We start from the raw sequence: 24,000 nt of genomic DNA on the forward strand, positions 1-24,000 counted from the left end.
GTGCTATGAGGGAAATTTTGCCCAGACAGCAGCACTACGGCCTAATTCCAACTGTCAAGGGATCTTGTACGTGCACGCCAATGTGTACACAGGACCTCGTTTTTTCGTCCCATCCAAACGACTAGACACCTGTCCTAGTCAGTCCCTCCGGGAAAATCTGGATGAACTTACTCAGCTAATGCAGGGATCGAACACTCGACCTCCAGGCTAGTGAGCCAGTGTCTTATCCACTTAGCCACCGTGATCCTCCCTGTGCACATATGATTTATAATGTAAATAAAAGTAAGTAAATGAATCAACAACACTTAATTGCCCCCCCCCCCTCCCTCTCTGTCTGTCTCTCTCATCACAAAGAAAATGTGTTTCAACATTCATTTGATTTTTTTTTCGGGACTGACATATGATCACTACCACCACTGACAAGAGGAAATCATTCTGCACCATCCTGAGAAATCCATTTGATTTTTTTTTTTTTTCGGGACTGACATACGATCACTACACCACTAACAGAGAGAGAGAGAGAAATGGGGTTTAACGTCCACTCGACACATACTAGGTCATTTTGGGACTAACATATGGTTTAATTTTATTTCAATAATTCGCTTGCGCGTAGGGTTCTTTAGCAGTGGGAGGAAACCGGAGGACCCGGAGAAAACCCACGAGGTTGAACAGGCGACCCTACTCCTTGTCACGTACAACTGGGGATTCGAAACCACGCCAGTTGACTCAATGACTGAGAAATTTTCACGGCCATAACCCTCGATCATTAGTGAACCAGCATCTTACTCATTGAGAGAGAGAGAGAGAGAGAGAGAGAGAGAGAGAGAGAGAGAGAGATGGGTTTAACGTCCATGCGACACAAACTATGTCATTTCGGGACTAACGCATGGTTCAATTTTATTTCAATAATTTGCTTGAAGATGAAGCTTAATGAGGGAGAGAAAGAAATGTGGTTTAACGTCCACTCAACACAAACTAGGTCATTTCGGGACTAACACATGGTTCAATTTTATTTCAATAATTCACATGCGCGTAGGGGACTTTAGCAATGGGAGGAAACCGGAGAACCCAGAGAAAACCCACGAGGTTGGACAGACGACCCTACTCCTTGTTACGTACAACCGAGTAAACGAAACCACACCAGTTGACTCAATGATAGACCTTATGATACAGTGTGCACCTGCTAACCATTTGGACATCTACACCCCCTCCCCATGAAGCTAAATATACAGAATATACAGTACTTACATCAACTATAAAACTCTCACTCTCTAAGATGGCAATTAAAACATATGCTGATAACAAATGACCTTTACTTCCACCACCCTGAAAAAAATGTCACGTAAATTATTATTATTATTATTATTTATAAGCGTTTATATAGCGCCATTTCCACAAAAGTGCTCAATGACGCTTTACAATAAACATAATATGATATTAAAAAAAAATTGGCAAAACAAATATAGGATTGAAACATAAAAAGTGAATAATATATATAAAAGTTGAGTAAAAGGAATTAATGTATAAAATTATAGATATAATTATCATAGAGATGATTAATTAAAAGCCCTATTACACAAGTGGGTTTTAAGAGAAATCTTAAATGATGACAGAGAAGTAAATGACCGAATGGAATAAGGAAGTTTATTCCATAGTTTTGGGGCAGCCACCTCAATAGTCTTCTCGCGGAAACTGACGAGATTAGTATTGTTCTCAATAAGTAGCAAATTATCACCAGAAGACCGTAATTGTCGACAAGATTCATAAAAACATAAAAGATTACTAAGATAGGTGCAATAATGTTATTTATACATTTAAAAACTTTAAAAAGATAGCCACGGAAAGCGTGAAAATATAACCACGCAGCAGCTATATGTCTGGACAGCAGCTTATCTGAAAGGAATACTCGGATGTTGACCAAACTTGATAAGGAAAGTATCCTTCAAGAAATCTGATCTCTCTTGTGTTCACAAGCTTGATAAGGTAAGTATCCTTCCAGAAATTTAATCTCTTGTGTTCACAAGCTTGATAAGGTAAGTATCCTTCAAGAAATCTGATCTCTGGTGTTCACAAGCTTGATATGGTAAGTATCCTTCAAGTATCAAGAAATCTGATCTCTATCATGTTCACAAGCTTGATAAGGTAAGTTTCCGTCAAGAAATCTAATCTCTTGTGTTCACAAGCTTGATAAGGAAAGTATCCGTCAAGAAATCTGATCTCTTGTGTTCACAAGCTTGATAAGGTAAGTATCCTTCAAGAAATCTGATCTCTGGTGTTCACAAGCTTGATAAGGTAAGTATCCTTCAAGAAATCTAATCTCTATCATGTTCACAAGCTTGATAAGGTAAGTATCCTTCAAGAAATCTAATCTCTATCATGTTCACAAGCTTGATAAGGTAAGTATCCTTTAAGAAATCTGATCTCTCTGGTGTTCACAAGCTTGATAAGGCAAGTATCCTTCAAGAAATCTAATCTCTTGTATACACAAGCTTGATAAGGAAAGTATCCTTCAAGACATCTGATCTCTATCATGTTCTTAAGCTTGATAAGGTAAGTATCCTTCAAGAAATCTGATCTCTGGTGTTCACAAGCTTGAGAAGGTAAGTATCCTTCAAGAAATCTAATCTCTATCATGTTCACAAGCTTGATAAGGTAAGTATCCTTCAAGAAATCTGATCTCTATCATGTTCACAAGCATCAAGAAATCTGATCTCTATCATGTTCACAAGCTTGATAAGGTAAGTATCCTTCAAGAAATCTGATCTCTTGTGTTCACAAGCTTGATAAGGTAAGTATCCTTCAAGAAATCTAATCTTTTGTGTTCACAAGCTTGATAAGGTAAGTATCCTTCAAGAAATCTAATCTTTTGTGTTCACAAGCTTGATAAGGTAAGTATCCTTCAAGAAATCTAATCTCTTGTATACACAAGCTTGATAAGGAAAGTATCCTTCAAGACATCTGATCTCTATCATGTTCACAAGCTTGATAAGGTAAGTATCCTTCAAGAAATCTGATCTCTCTGGTGTTCACAAGCTTGATAAGGCAAGTATCCTTCAAGAAATCTAATCTCTTGTATACACAAGCTTGATAAGGAAAGTATCCTTCAAGACATCTGATCTCTATCATGTTCATAAGCTTGATAAGGTAAGTATTCTTCAAGAAATCTGATCTCTGGTGTTCACAAGCTTGATAAGGTAAGTATCTTTCAAGAAACCTAATCTCTATCATGTTCACAAGCTTGATAAGGTAAGTATCCTTCAAGAAATCTGATCTCTCTGGTGTTCACAAGCTTGATAAGGCAAGTATCCTTCAAGAAATCTAATCTCTTGGTATACACAAGCTTGATAAGGTAAGTATCCTTCAAGAAATCTGATCTCTGGTGTTCACAAGCTTGATAAGGTAAGTATCCTTCAAGAAATCTAATCTCTATCATGTTCACAAGCTTGATGTAAGTATCCTTCAAGAAATCTAATCTCTATCGTGTTCACAAGCTTGATAATCTGATCTCTATTGTATTCACAAGCTTGATAAGGACTATTAAAAAACGGTAACATCTATCATTTAAAATCTATCATAGGGTTCGTCCTAATACATAACACATTACATTTGATATAGCACACTTTTCTTCCATGCATTTAATGGCTGGTCAAAAAGTCTATCACAATCGTTAAAAGACACTTACCAACATTTCTTGATGAATGACACGTCCTGGTTCATTAAACTGACCATCAGATTCCAGATTATCATATAACCATGTAAATATTCCCGTCTGTATTTTAGGGTCAATCGTAATATATTTACTGGCTTGAGTCAACGACTTCAATACGAAAGCTGACAACCTAAAAGAAATGAAAGGGGATTTAGTGCTCTACTTTTCTACTCCGACTCGGCTAATGAGATGGGCATATAAGAGAGAGAGAGAAATGTGGTTTAACATCCACTCGACACTAGGTCATTTCGGGACTAACATATGATTTAATTCTATTTCAATAATTCGCTTGCGCATGGGGGTCTTTAGCAGTGGGAGGAAACCGGAGGACCCAGAGAAAACCCACGAGGTTGGACAGGCGACCCTACTCATTGTCACGTACAACCGGCGATTCGAAAACCACGCCAGTTGACTCAATGACAGGCTTTATGATACAGTGTGCACGTGCTAACCATTCGGTCATCCAACCCCCCGATGGGCATATGCCATACAGTGTGTGCTATGATGGAAATCTTGCTGGGACATCAACGTTATTGGCCACTCTTATTTTGAATTCTAAGTATCAATGGTTCTTTTAACATACATGCCAATGTGTACACGGAATCTCATATTTTTGTCCCAACCCAATGACTATACATTGTCGCTTGCCAGGACCTCTGTTCTACACCACTGACAAGGGGGAACCATGATAGAAAAACCTGATGTACTTTCTCGGTCAATACCAGTATCGAACAAGAGGGATCTCCTGGTTCAGAAGCCAACAACTTACTCACTGTGGCTCCACAACCTAAAAGACATAGAGGGAGCTAAATGGAGTTTAACGTCCGCTTGACACCAACTAGGTCATTTTGGGACTAATATATGGTTCAATTTCATTTTAATATTTCGCTTGCGCATAGGGGTCTTTAGCAGTGGTGGGAAACTGGAGGCCCCGTGGGAAACCCACACGGTTGGACAGGCAACTCTACCCCTTGTCACGTACAGGCGGGGAATCGAAACCATGCCACTTGAACCAATCACAGACCAATTGATTTCAGATGCACGCGTTAAACCCCCTCTCTCCCCGATCTAAAAGAATATCAACAAGATGACTTTGTCATCAACACATGCACCTTCCCGCAATAAATCCCATAATTCTTGCATTAATATAAACAAACATGAAACGTGACGACGAATTAGAATTAATTTAAAAAATATAGATATGGCCCATGATGAGAGAAATTTTACAATAAAAAAAAGAGTGTTGGATATTGAACTGGCATGCAACCAAATGGATTATTTGAAGTGGAATTCTGAAATTAATTTCATGGGCGTCATCATCTTGTTTTAGGACGATTTACCTCCCTTAGACGTTGTTTATGATAATGTAAGAGACCAGATAATCTAGCCAATGACCTATTATTCTCAAATGTTGACAAAGCATCCAGACTAAAATTTGTAGAATATTTGTCTGGATGATAGAGACTACAACAACGCCAACAACAAAGTCATTAATATTTAGAGCCTTGAACAAAGACAGTATTGGCTTTATCAACAGCGACCTTTCTGTTCTAACCAAGGATCGTTCGATAAGTGAGTAGGCCTTACTCACTATGCCACAGGGCTTGGATGGCTGAATGGTTAGCATGTGCGTGCTGTATCATAAGGTCTGTCATTGAGACAACTGGCATGGTTTGGAATACCAGGCTGTACGTGACAAGGAGTAGGGTCGCCTGTCCAACCTAGTGGGTTTTCTCTGGGTCCTCTGGTTTCCTCCCATTGCTAAAGAACCCCTACACGCAAGCGAATTATTGAAATAAAATTAAACTATGTGTTAGTCCCGAAATGACCTAGTTTGTGTCAAGTGGATGTTAAACCCCATTTCTCCCTCTCTCACTATGCCACTGTGGCTCCTCAAAATATAACCAGACTGTTTCTTAATCATGTTTTTTCTAAAACTGTAATACCGCACGTAGTTACTCTATGCCTTACCAAGTACTGCCAGAATCGTCACTCTCGCCAAAAGCACTAAAGGATCCATCTGTATGCTTGTATTTTAATTCTCTCTGATAACCTAAAACATGAAATTCACAAATATTAGAAATATAGGTTGCCAGGCAACGGAGTATACGGCCACAGCAGCTTAATCGTCAGAGCAGTTGACATGGGTTATCACATATTTATTCTTATAGGTAATAGGAGCATTTACAAGGCATTGATATCAATTTTATACAGATTGGTTGACAATTTGTTTTTATTATACTGTTCAACAAAGTAAAACAAGGGCTAAAACTCATTGTGGGCTTATAACAAAAGGCCCTCGATTGCACATGTCATTGCTACAATAATAAACAAAGTCTTGACTAACCATTTTCATGTCAAATTTTTAAATCGTTACAACATTAGTAATAACAATCAAGACTAGACTATAAATTGTATTGCTGATAGCTTGGCTCAAAGTGAACTAATTTGACTGAAATTTCAGCATATTCATTTTTAACTATTACTAGAAGAATGCCCAGCTTCGCTCGGGGGTCATAACTCCGAAACCGGAAGTGGTAGACTAACGCCACCTGGCCTATGTTACTCCCCGGTCCGAGCTGCCCCTATACCCCAAATTTCAGACTCGGGGCAGACCTAGTGTAGCTGCCAACCCCGAACAGACAGACAAACGAAAGTCACAAATATTAGTATAGATATAGCGAGTACTGCCATGTGATAAGCATTATGACTCGCAGACCATGTGATTATCATCCTGATCCCTAGACCATGTGATTAGCATCTTGTGATTAGCATCCTGAACTGCAGACCATGTGATTATCAATCTGATGAAAATACAGATCTATATTCCGTTTTTTTTTTTTTATACTTTCGATGGCCTATACTACATGAAGATCTGCCCGTTTGTAGCGATAGGTCGCATCAGAGGTCATACGAACGATTTTTGACCCTATGACGTCAGACATTTGATTAACCAATCAGTATTGATTTTTCTAGTGGATTACCCACAGTTCTGTGCACCACACGCCAAAAGCTTGCTGTAACAGACCGTTTCATTGCCTGAACTAAACCCTCACATCATACAGAACACATCAATGAAAACAACTCTTACAGATCCTAGTGTAGTGAAGACAAGTAAAACGAAGTTTTGAAATATAAAAAAAATGAAACGAAATAGGATCATACATTATGCAAGAGCTAAATCTGCCTATTGTAGGTCTTTCTTTAGGCCTGAAATGTTATCTAAATTATTAATTAGACATTAATTAACTTATCCAGACCATAATCATCTCTCGATGTCAACGCTAGCCTGCGATAATTGTTGGATTATGATCCAATTTGCTGCATAACTTTCCTTCTCGATTTAACGAATAAATGGATAATCAAGACTATGATTTTTGTCGTACCGACTTTAGTAATGATGACCGAGGCTATGCGGAACATTCGATCGCTTATTTCTCGGTTCATAGTGGATCAATTTGACTGAAATTTTCAGCATATTCCCTTTACACTATCTAGTTTTTAACTATTATAATGAGAACTGCCAACTCGTTATCGAATCTCCCATAATGTATCTTTAATCAGACTGTGTGATTATCATATTTTTACCTGTGACAGAAAATAGTACTTACCTCGCTTCATGTTCTTGACAGCTCGTTCTTTAATCTCGTTGGTCAGTTTACCCACTTTTTCTAAATATGAAGCTACAAAGATATTTGGTACCATACCAATCATGTTCTGCTCTCCGCATCCGTATGGTACTTGTAACAAACTCTCTAAGCCATCCAATACAGGGCCCATTATATCACCTACAAATATGTATATATTATATTGTAACAAACTCTCTAAGCCCTCTAATATTAATCTTTTTCTTTCATCACTGAAGAGGGGGTGGATGGACAGCCGAATGGTTAGCACGTGCATGCTGTATCATAAGGTCTGTCATTGAGTCAACTGGCCCGGTTTCGATTCCCCGGTTGTACGTGACAAGAAGTATGGTCGCCTGTCCAACCTCGTGGGTTTTCCCCGGGTCCGGTTTCCTTCCACTGCTATAAAGACCCCTACGCGCAAGCGAATTATTGAAATAAAATTGAACCATATGTTAGTCTTGAAATGACCTAGTTTGTGTTGGGTGGACCATAATCTCTCTCTCTTTTTCTCTCTCTCTTTCTCTTTCTCTCAACTACCTTTGCATCTGTTAACTTTACATTATCTCACCTGTGACCTTGACCTCAACTCTCTTGGAATCACTAACAACCATCTCAGGATACCAAATATCAACAATATCTTTGTAACTAGGGTTCTCACTCAAATCAACACTTAATACTGTATTATTACTAATCTTAAATCCTTCAGGCTAAAACATAAATAAAAACACTGATTAGATACAAATGTTCTAGCAATAATGATCCATTATTTGTTAGGATAGGGTATCCGAGAGGTAACATACCGACCAAACATAACTTGACGCACAGCACTCTGGACAACTATGCCATCCCAACGAAACAACCCCCCAATAAAATATTATTATCATCAGTGGCATCAAGTCGTGGGCATCGTAAAATCAGCATTCACTTTAAAAATGGCACAAATTCAACAGTTTTAATCATTTTCAACATTTGCGTACCTTCACGATAACTGTTCGCTTGACCTGATCACCAGGTTCGGAGGTTCCTCTAGGTTGGGCTTTGACTGATATTTCCACATCTCCTATTACGGTTGGTTTTAAACGGAAAGATACACTTCCAGCAGTATTACTCCTGACCTGAAACACCAATCACTATGGTAATGAAGCTAGACTCTTTAGTAATGACGACTTTTGTCATTAAATCATATAAAATGAAATGAAATGGGGTTTAATGTCCTACTGTTTTGCTCCTAAACTGGGCTAATGAAGACGGGCATACGCCATACAGTGTGCTATGAGGGAAATTTTGCCCGGGCAGCGGCGCTACGGCCTACTCTTATATCGAATTCCAACTGCCAAAGGATCTTTTACGTGCATGCCAATTTGTACACGGGACCTCGGTTTTTCGTTCCATCCGAACGACTAGACAGCTGTTCTTGTCGGGCCCTCTGTCCTGCATCACTGACAAGGGGAAACCACGCCGGAAAATCTGGATGAACTTTCTCGGCCAATGCAGGGATTGAACACCCGACCTCCAGGCTAGCGAGCCAGCATCTTACCCACTTAGCCATGTGATCCCCCATTAAATCATATAAGTGGTCATTATTATAAACTAATGTTTAGTATGTATTGAAAGTGGTTAGAAATTATACAGTTGTCTTTAATTAGCAGGTGTATAATTAGATGTAAAAGATGTCATCACTGGTCACTGGTGTAAAAGCGTGACTATTTATATAACACCCATTACTATAGAATACACAGACCTGGAAAATAGTGGTGTATATCAGTCAATAATCACAGTTTTAACACCTTAATGACAAAACACCTACTTAATGACTACAGCCTGATTACTAACAATTTTCTAACTAATACACATTATCTATATAAATTGACGACTTTGATCTATTAGTGTTGTATATTTTCATTTATAACAATTATTCGTTGCTTAGTCAACGATATCAAAGTTACAGTGAATACAATAAAACTAGCTGTGATACCCAGCAATTAGAGGGGTAAAAATAAAACTGTGGAGTTTATCTCCATTTTCTAACATCCATAATAATGCAATAGACATTAAATTCATTATTAAATAACTGCATCAAATAACTGACTGAAGTGACGAGTGATAACAGATACGCAGGTGAATTTCTGCTCACTAATAATTCTTTCGAAGACCAAAAGTTGTTATGTGACACTGTGAGAGGATCTCTGATCGTTCAAAAAAGTAACTGAATGTCACTAGATAAAAGAAAACGAAAAAAAAAAAGAAATATCTTGTACATTAACTTATATTTATTCCGTTTATACTTAATCGATAATATCATCATTAAATACTGCATCAAATACAAACAGCGCTTTTAACAACAAGAGGAAATCATGCTCAAAAAAATTCATAGGAACTTTCTAGACCAACTCTGGGATTGAATCCTGGAGCTCCTGTGTGTGAACTAGCATCTTACAGACTGAGCCCTCATGTCTCCAACACTGGGATTGAACCCTGTGTGTGAACTAGCATCTTACAGACTGAGCCCTCATGTCTCCAACACTGGGATTGAACCCTGTGTGTGAACTAGCATCTTACAGACTGAGCCCTCATGTCTCCAACACTGGGATTGAACTCTCGAGCTCATGTGCATGAACTAGCATCTTACAGACTGAGCCCTCATGTCTCCAACACTGGGATTGAACCCTGTGTGTGAACTAGCATCTTACAGACTGAGCCCTCATGTCTCCAACACTGGGATTGAACTCTCGAGCTCCTGTGCATGAACTAGCATCTTACAGACTGAGCCCTCATGTCTCCAACACTGGGATTGAACCCTGGAGCTCCTGTGCATGAACTAGCATCTTACAGACTGTGCCCTCATGTCTCCAACACTGGGATTGAACCCTGCAGCCTCTCTGTATGAACTAGCATCTTACAGAGACTGAGTCATCATTGACCAACACTGGGATTGAACCCTGGAGCTCCTGTGTGTGAACCAGCATCTTACAGACTGAGCCCTCATGTCTCCAATGCTGGGATTGAACCCTGGAGCTCCTGTGTGTGAACCAGCATCTTACAGACTGAGCCCTCATGTCTCCAATGCTGGGATTGAACAGTGGAGCTCCTGTGTGTGAACTAGCATCTTACAAAGACTGATGAGTCACCATTGACCAACACTGGGATTGAACCCTGGAGCTCCTGTGTGTGAACCAGTGTCTTACCGACTGAGTCACCATGACTCCAATGCAAAAAAGGAGCAACACTGGAGAGAGTAAAAGAACATAAAGTTTCAGGAATGATAATAAATTCTTAATTACCATGATTTCTTCTGACATTTCCTTGTTCAAGAAGTCATTCTCTACACTGTTACTGGATAAGACACCAAAATTGTCTGATCTCTCGATGGTTACCAAAACCTGGAATTACAAAAAAAAGTGAAATGGGATGGGGTTTTATCATCAGACTGTTCTGCTCCGACTGGGTTCATGAAGAAAGAACAAAGTTAACAAAAGCATATACTGATTGGCAAACCAGGCCAACAAAGAGAGAGAGAGAGAGAAATGGGGTTTAACGTCCACTCGACACAAACTAGGTCATTTCGGGACCAACATATGGTTTAATTTTATTTCAACATACTCCTTGTCACGTACAACCGGGGATTCGAAACCACGCCAGTCGACTCAATGACAGACTTTATGATACAGCGCGCGCACGCTAACCATTCAGCCATCCAACCCCCCGATTAGATAATGACTGTTTAGTTTCTAGAGCAGTGTTGAGTAATTAATTAGTCTGTTGATTACTCAACAACTTTTGAGAAACAAGGATGCAAACAATTTCGGTTATGGATAAATTTAAACAGCTGTACTGGTGGTTGGATAAGAAGATCTTCTGCGTTCAAGCTGTATTAGTGGTAGGACAAAAAGACATTACTGTAACCCAGGTATCATTTAATCTTGTGTATCTAACAATAATTTTTTTCACATTCATTTAATATCAGATCTTTGTTTAAAAATTCGTAAAAATTATTTAAATCACCCATAATCATCTAATTTGTACTTATGTTGAGTTTCAAGCTGACTGATTAATTTTGATAATGAGTGTCCAATTTACATGTATTTAATTCCTTGATCACTGTTCAAAAATTAATCATTATATATGAGTAATCAATTGTGCTGTTTTGTTTTTTTTAACAGTGATCAAGAAATTAAACGCTTGTAAAATTGGGCACTCATTATCAAAATTGAACGATCAGCTTTAAACTGGAAACAAGTACAAATTAGATGCTATTTGGTGATTTTAAACAATTTTTACGAATTTTCAAACAAAGTTTTGATATTGAATGAATGTGAAAGAAATTAGTGCTAAATACACAAGATTAAATGATACCCGGTTTACAGTGAATATTGCCAAGTTCAAGCTGTACTGGTGGTGGGACTAAATTATATTTTGACGAATTTAAGCTGTATTGGTGGTGTTACTTACCGAAACATCTGTTTCCATGTAATTATACACACCACAAATCAGTTCAAAGTTTTCACCACGACGGATAGAATACGGTAGATTCAGAGACACAAAAAATGGTTGGAAGGCAATCAACTGAAACAAATCAGAAAGCATGTAATTACAAATATGAATTTAAAAATAATCTTAATTGTCACATTACCACTGTAATAGTATGTGAAGGGGGACCACACCACACACAAATAATTACACAAGACAAACCTACGGACATGACAAACCTATGGACACCCTAAACAACAAATGCATATATCAGATCAAGTGAATGGATTTGAGTGCTAGCTGTAATTATCCACTGCACTGTACAGTGATACAGATTTCACTCAAATTGAAATACAAACAGAGAGAGAGAGAGAGAGAGAGTGAATCATGACTGGTTATGTGCTACAAGAAAATTTGTAACATGGACAGGAAATCTTCCTTTGTTCTTTTCGTTGTATAAGCAGTTTGTTTTCCATCTAGTAGATTGGGTGGAGCTTAACCGTGCAATAACTGGACATGTTCAATGTTATTGCACAATATTGCTGGTTTACATTAGTTTTAGTAGAAATCATATAGAGAAGTGGGGTGGGTTTTCTGTGCAATAACAACAAGCATGTTGAGCAGGTGTCATTTATAGCACACTTCATTCGTTAACAGGTAAAACACCTCGGCCTGCGGCCTCTGGTTAAACCTGTTAACTCATGAAAGCCTTGCTATAAATATAACTTAATGTAGGTACATTGAAGGAAAAAAATGTAGTTTGAGACATAGATAAAACATGGGCCACATGGGACTTGAATTCAAACCTTTCATTATTTGTCACTATGGTCACCAGAATCCCCTTTCTACTATAGCTATTATAAAAGTGGACCAACTAAACAGGAAAGTATAAGCAGTGGGTGACGACCAAGTAAATGAACCCCACATAATGACTATACCTTCTTGGGTCATTGTGATTGCCTATTTACTAGGACAAAAATAGGGCTGCTTAAGGTCGCCACTACCATGACATAAAGAGGTTAATCGGTCATATCATGAAGCGAAAACTTGCTGTTGACTTCCACAGGTTCTGTTTTATCCCCACCTTCAATCTGATTAAAATACAGATCTATATTTCATTTTGCTTTTTATACTTTCGATGGCCTACACTACATGAAGATCTGATTGGTTGTTGCGATAGGTCACGTCAGGTCATACGAGCGGCAAGTGAGCCTATGACGTCAGACATTTGATCAATCAATCAGCATTAGTGTTACTAGTGGATTACCCACAGTTCCGTGCAAAACACGCCTAAAACTTGCCATAACAGACCATTTCATTGGCTAATACCTCACACTATTCAGAACATGTCAATGATAACAACTTTTCCAGATCCTAGTGTAGTAAAGACAAGTGAAACAAAATTTTGAAGTATAAAAAACGAAACGAAATAGGATCTGTGTTTTAAACAGATTGCACCACCTTACGATCGTATAATCATAGTTATCTTTTTATACGAGAAGCGGTCAGAATCAGACGTTGTCCGTCACAATTTTATGTCATGTCCAGCACATGGTATTGAGTAATTAATTTCATGTGTAGAATATTTACCTCAGCAGGTTGTGATGTGATGCCCAAGCCATTGACAGGACTGATGGAGAAAGCAGTAGCATGCCATGTGGTTATGGTATCAGGAACTTTACTTGTGATCTTGTACTCACCAGATGCACTGAAAACAATAAAAATAATAATTCATAATCATTATTTCATTAGTAAGGAGAGAGAAAGAGACAGACAGATGGGGTTTAACATCCACTCGACACAAACTAAGTCATTTCGGGACTTACATATGGTTCAATTGTATATCAATAATTTGCTTGCATGTAGGGGTCTTTAGCAGGAGGAAACTGGAGAACCCGGAGACAACCTGTGAAGTTGGACAGGCGACCCTACTCCTTGTCACGTACAACTGGGGAATTGAAACCATGCCAGTTGACTCAATGACAGGCCTAATGATACAACGTGCATGCCCTAACTGTTCGGCCACCCAAACCCCACTTTCAGTAGTAGGGTGCTAGCTCACGAATCTATATTTTGTCCCTTGCAAGACTCTCCGTTCTGGACCACAGACAAGATAGAGAGAGAGAAAAATGGGGTTTAACGTCCACTCGACACAAACTAGGTCATTTCAGGACTAACATATGGTTTAATTTTATTTCAATAATTTGCTTGCGCGTAGGGGTCTTTAGCAGTGGGAGGAAACCGGAGGAACCAGAGAAAACCCACGAGGTTGGACAGGCGCCCTTACTCCTTGTCACGTACAACCGGGGATTCGAAACCACGCCAGTCGACTCAATCACAGACAAGAAGGAACCACTGCAAAAAAATCCAGATGAACTTTCTCGATCAACACAGCGATCGAACAAAGGACCGTCAGGTTAGGGAGCCAATGGCTTACCCACTAAACCACCATGGCCTATCTTATTTGAGGAGCTTGCATAGCTAACAATCTTTTGGTGTATTTTAAATATTATGCATAAAATTCTTACCCTGAAGGGCCATTCTCCCACAGCCAGGTCTCGGGGAAGAATTTACGAACATGTGTTATAGGTGACAATTCTTTCTCTACGGCTCCTCCAACTCCAGATGCTATTCAAAAGTATAAATATAAAATCATCACAATACAAGAATATGAATACAATCTAAATATATATTTTAAAAAGCTCATCTTTTAGATATCAAACACATAACAATGAAAAAGATTTAAAACATTGATCAAATGAAAGTTTTCTGGTAAAATTAACTAACAATTTATCAAATAAAAGTTTTCTGGTAAAATTATTTATACAATTTAACTAATGAACAGTTTCTGGTAAAATGAATTTTTAAAGATTTATGCAATAAAGGATTAATAAAACAGAATGCATTAGTAAGTTAAAAGCAGTTAAAGCCTGAAAATACTACAAAATAAACTGCTAAATGAGAGAAAACAAATACAGGTGCTTGCCACTATAAAATAGTAATAAAAAGAATATATATTCTACTTTTGGGTGTCCACAGCATGATGACACCAGTGGTATAGCAGAGCCCTATGAGTGTGCAGTGGATGACTACACCCATCTTATACTGGGGCCCTTACATAAGTGCTTTGCTAAAACAAAGACATGTATATTATCATCATACACAAAGGTTTCACTATAACACTGAGGCCAGCTTTATAGCGAACCATGTTATACTGACAGTCTACTGTATATTATATGCCCTTTAAGACAAGTCGGTAGCAATATGTGGCTATGTCTTTTTTACATTTCTTTTTTTTTAATCTCATGATGACAAGCACATGTAACAGACAGAAGAAAGTTTGAGGTATAGAATTAGTAGGGTTAATATATTATAGATTTACAAAGAACATGCACAAGATTCCATGTGGATACAAAAGTTGTGGGTTCCAAGTAAACATTCTTACAATTACAATTGAAAGGGCATGTATCAAATCCAAAATTTCATTTCCGGGACATTCTAGTTAATAGTCCAGTCGCAGAATACTGCTCTAGCACTGCAGTTGTCAAGAATTGTCCTTACTGCTCTAGCACCCACCAGTCCAGACCAGTCACAGAATTGTCCTTACTGCTCTGGCACTCCAATTCAGTTACAGTGTCCTTACTGCTCTAGTAGTACTCAACAGTCCAGTCACAGTGTCCTTACTGCTTTAGTACCCTACCAGTCCCGTCTCTTTGTCATTACTGCTCTAGTACCCCAGTACTGGCTTGTTGGGGAGATCCAGCCTGTTGGTGGGATTAGGCTTGTTGGTGGGATCAGACTTGTTGGTGGGATCAGGCTATTGCCGAGATCAAGCTGTTGGTGGGATCATGCCTGTTAGGGTGATCAGGCTTGTTGGTGGGATCAGGAAATGAGAGAGAGAGAGAGAGAGAGAAATGGGTTTAACGTCCACTCGACACAAACTAGGTCATTTCGGGACTAACACATGGTTCAATTTTATTTCAATCATTCGCTTGCGCATAGGGGTCTTTAGCAGTGGGAGGAAACCGGAGGACCCGGAGAAAACCCACGAGATTGGACAGGCGACCCCACTCCCTGTATCTATGTAATATAACCCATGCAATATAACCTGTATCTATGTAATATAACCCATGCAATATAACCTATATCTATGTAATATAACCCATGCAATACAACCTGTATCTATGTAATATAACAAATGCGATATAACCTGTATCTATGTAATATAACCCATGCAATATAACCTGTATCTATGTAATATAACCCATGCAATATAACCTGTATCTATGTAATATAACCCATGCAATATAACCTGTATCTATGTAATATAACCCATGCAATATAACCTAGACCATGTAATATAACCCAGAGCCATGCAATATAACTTATACCTACATGTATGTAATATTAATGCATGCAATATAACCCAGGCAATATAACCTAGACCCATGTAATATAACCCATGCAATATGCCAGAGGCATGTAATATAACACCAGGATCCAAACAAAGATAATTAAAGTAGACCAGGTATATAGGGCAGATAAACTAGTGATGCAAAGAACATATATTGTTCCATTTCAAGCAGGTGTCGGAAATACGGATATAGAGCATTCTACCCTATAACCTAGTGCTAAAAGTATCACATACCCATTTGAATGTCTGGTTGACCTTTAAACATTACTACACCTTCCCCTTCGAAAGCGGCATTGAACACAGGGAATATATTTTGTTGTATTTCGATTAGATTTGTATCAGTTATATAGACTAGTCCAGCACTCTGTTAATAAAATATAGAAAAGTGTGGGTTAGAGATTAAGACAGGTCTATCGAGATTAGGAGAGGACAAGAGATATGTCAAGAGGTCGAAATAGAGATGGAGATAGAGAGGTCAAAATAAAGATGGAGATAGAGAGGTCAAAATAGAAATGAAATGGAGTATACGCCATATAGTGTGCTATGAGGGAAATTTTGCCCGGACAGCGGCACTACGGCCTGCTCTTATATCGAATTCCAACTGCCAAGGGATCTTTTACGTGCATGCCAATGTGTACATGGGACCTCGGTTTTCCATCCCATCCGAACGACTAGACAGCTTTCCTTGTCAGCCCCTCCGTCCTGCATCTCTGACAAGGGAGAACCACGCCGGAAAATCTGGATGAACTTTCTCGGCCAATGCAGGGATCGAAAGGTCAAAATAAAGATGGAGATAGAGAGGTCAAAATATAGATGGAGATAGAGAGGTCAAAATAAAGATGGAGATAGATGGTTAAAATAGAGAGGGGCGAGAGTGGTCAAAAATCAGGTCATTTCAGGACTAACATATGGTACAATTTTAATAACTTGCTTGCGCGTCGATCTGATTACAACACAGATCAATTTTGTTTTGTTTTTTATAGTTCGAAATTTTGATTTACTTGTCTTTACTACACTAGGATCTGGAAGAGTTGTTATCATTGACGTGTTCTGGATGATGTGAGGGATTAGCCAATGACACAATCTCTTACGACAAGTTTTTTCTGTGACGTGCACGGAGCGGAGGGTAACCCACTAGAAACATCAACGCTGATTAGTTAATCAAATTTCTGCCTTTATAGGGACAAAGGGTGCTTGTATGACCCCTAATTGATGATACAAATTTCATCTTAACACACCTAATTTAAAAAATTGGAAAAATTCAACTAAATGATTTGAAAAGCCTGACATAAACCTTTTCAAATGTGACTTGGATTTAAAAATATTTTCGAACCCTCTGGACAAGTAAAATAGGATTTAATAGATAATTTACACAACAGTTAGGACACTTAAACATCTAGTACTTAGAATAAGGCTATTATTTATTTTCTGGAGCTGTCAAGCCTGCAAGAGTGTTATTGTCCCTTTAACGAATGAGGTAATGAAGACAGGAATGCAGCATTTAGTTCATTCGTTCCTTCCTGGAGTTTTATGTGCATTTCCACCAAGGGTGATATTGTAGACAAGTGCTTCCTAAGAAACTTGCAAGAGGAAGCCACAAAATAGGCTTGATCCAGCTTTTTGGGTAAGACACAATGTCTTTGCAGGGAAGCGCCCAAGATAAATTTCATCTAAAGGAGAAGCCACGGGACAGCATTTAGTGTGCTTGCTTACTCTTATATGGAACTCTATAAATCGGTGTCAATAAATTTGCTGAATATTAGGGTAATCAATTTGAGTTAGATGGACATAAAAGACGTCTAATCAGTGTGTACTTTCTGCAACATGTGAAAACTATAGTTTTATCAAATGGGTACTTAAAACTTTTATGATTGCAAGCCTGAGAGAGAGAGAGAGAGAGAGAGAGATGGGTTTAACGTCCACTTGACATAAACTAGGTCATTTCTGGACTAACATATGGTTCAATTGTATTTCAACAATTTGCGTGCATGTAGGGGTCTTTAGCAGTAGGAGGAAACCGGAGGAAACCGGAGAACCCACAGAAAACCCACAAGCTCGGACAGGCGACCCTACTTCTTATCATTTACAACCTGGGAATCGAAACCACGCCAGTCGACTCAATGACAGACCTTATGATACAGCGTGCACATGCTAATCATTTGGCCATCCAGCACCCTAGACTTTGTCAGCCGCAAATTATCACATAAAGTATATATTATGATAAGATAATTTGTGAATGACAAAGTCTGTGAAAGGTGTCTTATGTCCAGGCTTGTATGTCTGGCATCTAAAATCAAACTCTATAGTCAATTGACACTATACGACTGGTACCGTGGAATCTCGGGTAAATAGCATTATTATCTAATCTACGTAGAATTATTCATAAATATCATTGAATTTGGCCTAATAGCATTCAATTTGTCCTTGTATACAACTTAAATCTCAACGTGCAATTTTGATTACCAAGCGTTAATTAACTAGTGTTTAGTTTGTCGACATGTGTGTAATTATAAGCGTCCCGCATAATTTTCACGACTTTCAATAATTAGTTGGACCGTTCAATTTCCCGAGTTATGATTAAAATTAAATTGAAGACATGGTTAACCACAATCAAAAAAAAATACAGGACACAATCTGGTAACCTTGACCTGATATGTCTTTAAATAAAATGTATCAAAACTACTTTCAGTTTATTCATATGATCCTTTCACATTTATTCTGTATTTGTTTACATTAAACACAGGGTTAAACAAGAGAGTGAGTGAGAAATGGGGTTTAACGTTCACTAGGTCATTTCGGGACTAACACATGGTTCAATTTTATTTCAATAATTCGCATGAGCATAGGAGTCTTTAGTAGTGGGAGGAAACCGGAGGACCCAGAGAAAATCCACAAGGTTGGACAGGTGACCCTGCTCCTTGTCACGTACAACGGGGGAATCGAAACCCCGCCAGTTGACTCAATGACAGACTGTATGATACAGCGCGTGCGTGCTAACCATTCGGCCATCCAAACCCCCAGGATTAAACAAATACAGAAACTGATACGATCAACTAACATTAACCTGTTATCATCATGTAACCGATACTGATACTACCTGGTAATATAAAATGATACTACCATTGTGACAGATACTGGTACCACCAAGTGACAAAAACTACCATTGTGACAGATACTGGTACCACCATGTGACATATACAGAAACTACCATTGTGACAGATACTGGTATTACCATGTGACATATACAGAAACTACCATTGTGATAGATACTGGTATTACCATGTGACATATACAGAAACTACCATTGTGATAGATACTGGTACCACCAAGTGACAAAAACTACCATTGTGACACATACTGGTACTAGTAACTTGGAACTCGACTTGACTCTGTACTAGTAAGCGACTTGGGACTCAACTAGATCTCAAGGTGCACAGACTTGGGACCCGATTCGACTCAGTATTAAAGACTACACTCGAACTCAAAGTGCAGTGAATTGTTACAACCTCTGATGATCAGTAAAGTGTTAGAACACACAAACCCACAGAGTTAGACTATTGGAACACACAAACCCACAGAGTTAGACTATTGGAACACACAAACCCACAGAGTTAGACTATTGGAACACACAAACCCACAGAGTTAGAGAGTTAGACTATTGGAACACACAAACCCACAGAGTTAGACAATTAGAACACCCAAACCCACAGAGTTAGTGAAAGTATTTGTTAGAAACACTAGATGAATTAAACATAGTGCAGGATCAATATTAAGACCAGTAAAAGGTGGGGATAGAGACCTTAATGCTAAAAGTATCACATACCCCTTTGTATTTCCTGATCACCTTTAAACATTATTTCTCCATCAGCGAAATCGTCCATCACTCCTCCATCAGCGAAGACTTCATTGATGGGGAACATAATTTGTTGTATTTCGATTAGATTTGTATCAGTTATATAGACTAGTCCAGCACCCTGTTAATGAAATATAGAAATAGTGTGGGTTAGAGGGTATTCCCATTTTGGGAGGTAAAGTTAGAGGTTATTAGTAGAGGTCCAGAGTTCACAAAGCATTATCAGACGTAAAGGAGATAAATCGCTAATATTTGGGACCTAGAAATTGACCCAAATGGGTCGCAACGCATATAATAATGTAATCTGATTGTATTTAAACTGATTTACATTCAATTGTTTCCCTTTTGACTTTAATTTCAAATCAGTTATGTCCAGCGAAATACGGCATGAGTCTCAACCGACTGGCAATTTTTAGCGTCTGGTTATTCCAGTCTTTTGTGTATGCTCTCCAGATGAGATATGGCATCACCATTTAACATGAGTTGTGCAATATGTTTAGCCTCGTTCTTCCCGGTCACTTGTTACAAATGACACTGAAACGCACTATGGTACACGCCATTGTTCTGAAAAAATGTTTGTATTTTCTTTTGGGAACAGGATATTGCACCATTAAATCAGTTACGTATGTTAATCCTGAAGCCTGTTAACAGAAAGAGAGAAATGCAGTTTAAAGTCCACTCGACACAAACTAGGTCATTTCGGGACTAACATATGGTTCAATTTTATTTCAATAATTTGCTTGTGCTTAGAGGTCTTTAGCAGTAGGTGGAAATTGGAGGCCCTGGAGAAAACCCATAAGGTTGGACAGGCGACCCAACTCCTTGTCACATAGAACTGGGGAATCGAAACCATGACAGTTGACCCAATGAAGACCTTATAATACAACACATACACGCTAACTATTTGGCCATCCACCACCACCCCCTCCCAAACCGTGTTAATTTTATTACGGTACACATTTAATTATATTAACTAAAGACATGTACAGTTAACCAATAGGATATATCTGAAAAACAGGCTGTTTTCTTAAATTGCAATTAAGTCATGAAAACCTGCAATATAAATAAACATTAGCTAGCCCCCCCCCCCCCAAATAAAACCCTCAAAAGACACTAACAAATCAAGCTAATGAATATCACAATGTACATATGCATATCACGATAAAAAATTATACATTGATGTACATATTGATAAAAATCTATGTATATCTCAATACATATCTTGATAAAAGCACATACATATCACAATAAAACTATATGTCTATCTTGATAAAACTGTGCATATCCGGTTGAAACTACATGTAGATCTTGATACCTATACAAATATATCATAATAAAACTGTATATACGCTGATAAAACTACATTTATATCATGATACCTATACAAATATATCATAATAAAACTGTATATACGCTGATAAAACTACATTTATATCATGATACCTATACAAATATATCATAATAAAACTGTATATACGCTGATAAAACTACATTTATATCATGATACCTATACAAATATATCGTAATAAAACTGTATATACGCTGATAAAACTACATTTATATCATGATACCTATACAAATATATCATAATAAAACTGTATATACGCTGATAAAACTACATTTATATCATGATACCTATACAAATATATCGTAATAAAACTATGTGTATCCTTATAAATATACCTGATAAAACTGTATTTCTGATGAAACTACATTTATATCATGATACCTATACAAATATATCGTAATAAAACTATGTGTATCCTTATAGGTATACCTGATAAAACTGTATATAAGCTGATGAAACTACATTTATACCATGATACCTATATATGAATACTGTGTATATCATGATAAATCTATGTGTATATCATAATAAATATGCATGTATATCATGATAAATCTATGTGTATATGCGGATAAAACTATGTATATATGCTGATAAAACTTCATGTATATTCATTTGTATATCTCAGTGAAATTACTAGCATATCAATATATCATGATGTATATCCAATGTATGTCTAGATTTATATCCAATGTATATTGCAATGTATATCCCATGCATATCTCAATGTATATCTAATGTATATCCAATGCACATCTCGATGTATATCCCATGTATATTTTGATGTATATCCCATGCATATCTCAATGTATATTTAAATGTTTATCTCGATTTATATCCAATGTATTCAATGTATATCCAATGTATTCAATGTATATATCCAATGTATTCAATGTATTCAATGTATATCCAATGTATTCAATGTATATCCAGTGTTTACCTCGATAACTGTTAAATTGTCTTCAATTGTTCACACGTTTCTTCCATAAAAAGAAGGAGAAATAAGCATGTTCCTTTCAATGTAAAATGAATGTGGATACTGTTACCTGGATAGGATCGGTAGTTCGCTTAGTTGGGTTATACAGAGATTGTGAACTGGTCGTTTAGATTGATGTGCCAGTATCCATGTTTGTGTCAACTGGGATGCCTTGCCCTTGTGTTGGATTGTAACATTATTACTGTCAGAATAATAAAGGGATAGCGTACAGAAAAGGGTGTTAAGGTTACATCTAATCATCAGAACTTGAAAGTAATAAAGAACTGTTGTATTATATATCACAAAGTGAAAGACGCAAAACTCCATATAAGAAAGCCGAAAAAGTTTTGATAAATGTTCGCAGTTATTTCCCCATACATACCATCGGGTTGTCGATTAGCTGGAGCCATTTCATTTATGCCAACCATATCTACAAGTTGAGGCCTCCAAAAGCTTTGGAGTTCTTCAAAGATTTTTATATCCGACATAGAAACTAACCCCGCACCCTGTTGATGGATGAAGTCATTATAAATTTTTGTCCTAAATGTTTTTTCTGTAGATTATAAATCACTTAAGTAAACCAGGTTTTAAAGTGGTGTGGAATGGGAGACAGGACTGGACCAACAGTCGAAGGTTTTGAATTATCAAAAGATAGGTTGCCAGGCAACGAAACATACGCCCACAGCAACTAAATCGTCGGGGCAGTCAACAAGGGTTGTCGCATATTTTTACTTTTTTCGGTAATGAAACATTTATAATACACTAAAATCTGATTAAGAGCAACAACTCACAAAGTAATTATCAGAAAACTATTAGAATTTGTTTGGTTTTTATAAAGTTCTGCCCCATGCTAACGTTTTGTATGCAAAGTTTTTAATATCATTGAAAATCAATATACTTGTTCGTCTCAAGATCTTAAACTCTGTGTATTAATCTGAAGTCAATCAGATGATAACTTAAGGGCTATAACTTTGGCAGTAATTATCAGAAATAGTTGAAAATCAATAGGAATCTTCGTCTCATGACCTCAAACACTGTGTATAAATTTAAACTCAATCGGATATTAACTTGAGCCTCAAGAGCATCCACAAGATTTTTTGAAGTGATCAAGGGTCATAACTCTGGCAGTAATTATCGGAAATCCCTGAAAATCAATAGGCTTCTTCGTCTCATGACCTTAAACACTGTGTATAAATTGAAAGTCAATCGGATATTAACTTTGGCCTCTAGAGCATCCACAAGCAATTACGGACAGACAGACGGACGGACGGACGGACGGACGGACGGGGGCGATGACAATATTTCAATGTGGGCGTATAAAAATAAATATCGACACCCTCACCTAGAAAAGGATTTCAACTAATAAAGAATTGCGTTACTACATTATTAGTATATGGAGAAAGTCAATCAAGTTTTGACAAATATTTAGACTTATTTCCCCTTATCATACCATCTGGTTCTCGGGCAGCTGGAACAAACTCATTTATGCCAGCCATTGGTATCATTTTGTCATCACCATCTTCAAGCACCCAACGATGTTGGATTTCCTCGACAAAGATATTAATATCTGATAAAGACACTAACCCTGCACCCTGTTGATGGAT

At 37.7% G+C, this 24,000-nt stretch overlaps 1 protein-coding gene across 7 annotated transcripts in view; it reads right to left on the reverse strand.

Annotated features, from left to right (window-relative positions):
• The window catches only part of LOC126816946 (CD109 antigen), a 78,592-nt gene that overhangs the window by 8,906 nt on the left and 45,686 nt on the right, over positions 1-24,000 (reverse strand). The window contains exons 19-30 of one of the 7 annotated variants that reach the window (XM_056099941.1): positions 20,043-20,193; positions 16,454-16,583; positions 14,334-14,433; positions 13,396-13,513; positions 11,788-11,901; positions 10,620-10,718; positions 8,316-8,453; positions 7,907-8,045; positions 7,321-7,497; positions 5,681-5,762; positions 3,683-3,839; positions 1,249-1,326 (exon numbers count right to left, since the gene is read on the reverse strand). In XM_056099941.1, coding sequence (XP_055955916.1) covers positions 1,249-1,326; positions 3,683-3,839; positions 5,681-5,762; positions 7,321-7,497; positions 7,907-8,045; positions 8,316-8,453; positions 10,620-10,718; positions 11,788-11,901; positions 13,396-13,513; positions 14,334-14,433; positions 16,454-16,484 — 1,233 coding nt within the window. In that variant the 5' untranslated portion in view covers positions 16,485-16,583; positions 20,043-20,193. Of the gene's footprint in view, positions 1-1,248; positions 1,327-3,682; positions 3,840-5,676; positions 5,763-7,320; positions 7,498-7,906; positions 8,046-8,315; positions 8,454-10,619; positions 10,719-11,787; positions 11,902-13,395; positions 13,514-14,333; positions 14,434-16,453; positions 16,584-20,042; positions 20,194-22,778; positions 22,903-23,846; positions 23,989-24,000 lie in introns of those variants that run through there. The other 6 variants (XM_050543743.2, XM_050543740.2, XM_050543745.2 and 3 more) reach the window with 6 other exon arrangements.

The sequence above is a fragment of the Patella vulgata genome, chromosome 3 (assembly GCF_932274485.2).
Source record: "Patella vulgata chromosome 3, xgPatVulg1.2, whole genome shotgun sequence".
In the NCBI taxonomy this organism is placed as follows: domain Eukaryota; kingdom Metazoa; phylum Mollusca; class Gastropoda; family Patellidae; genus Patella; species Patella vulgata.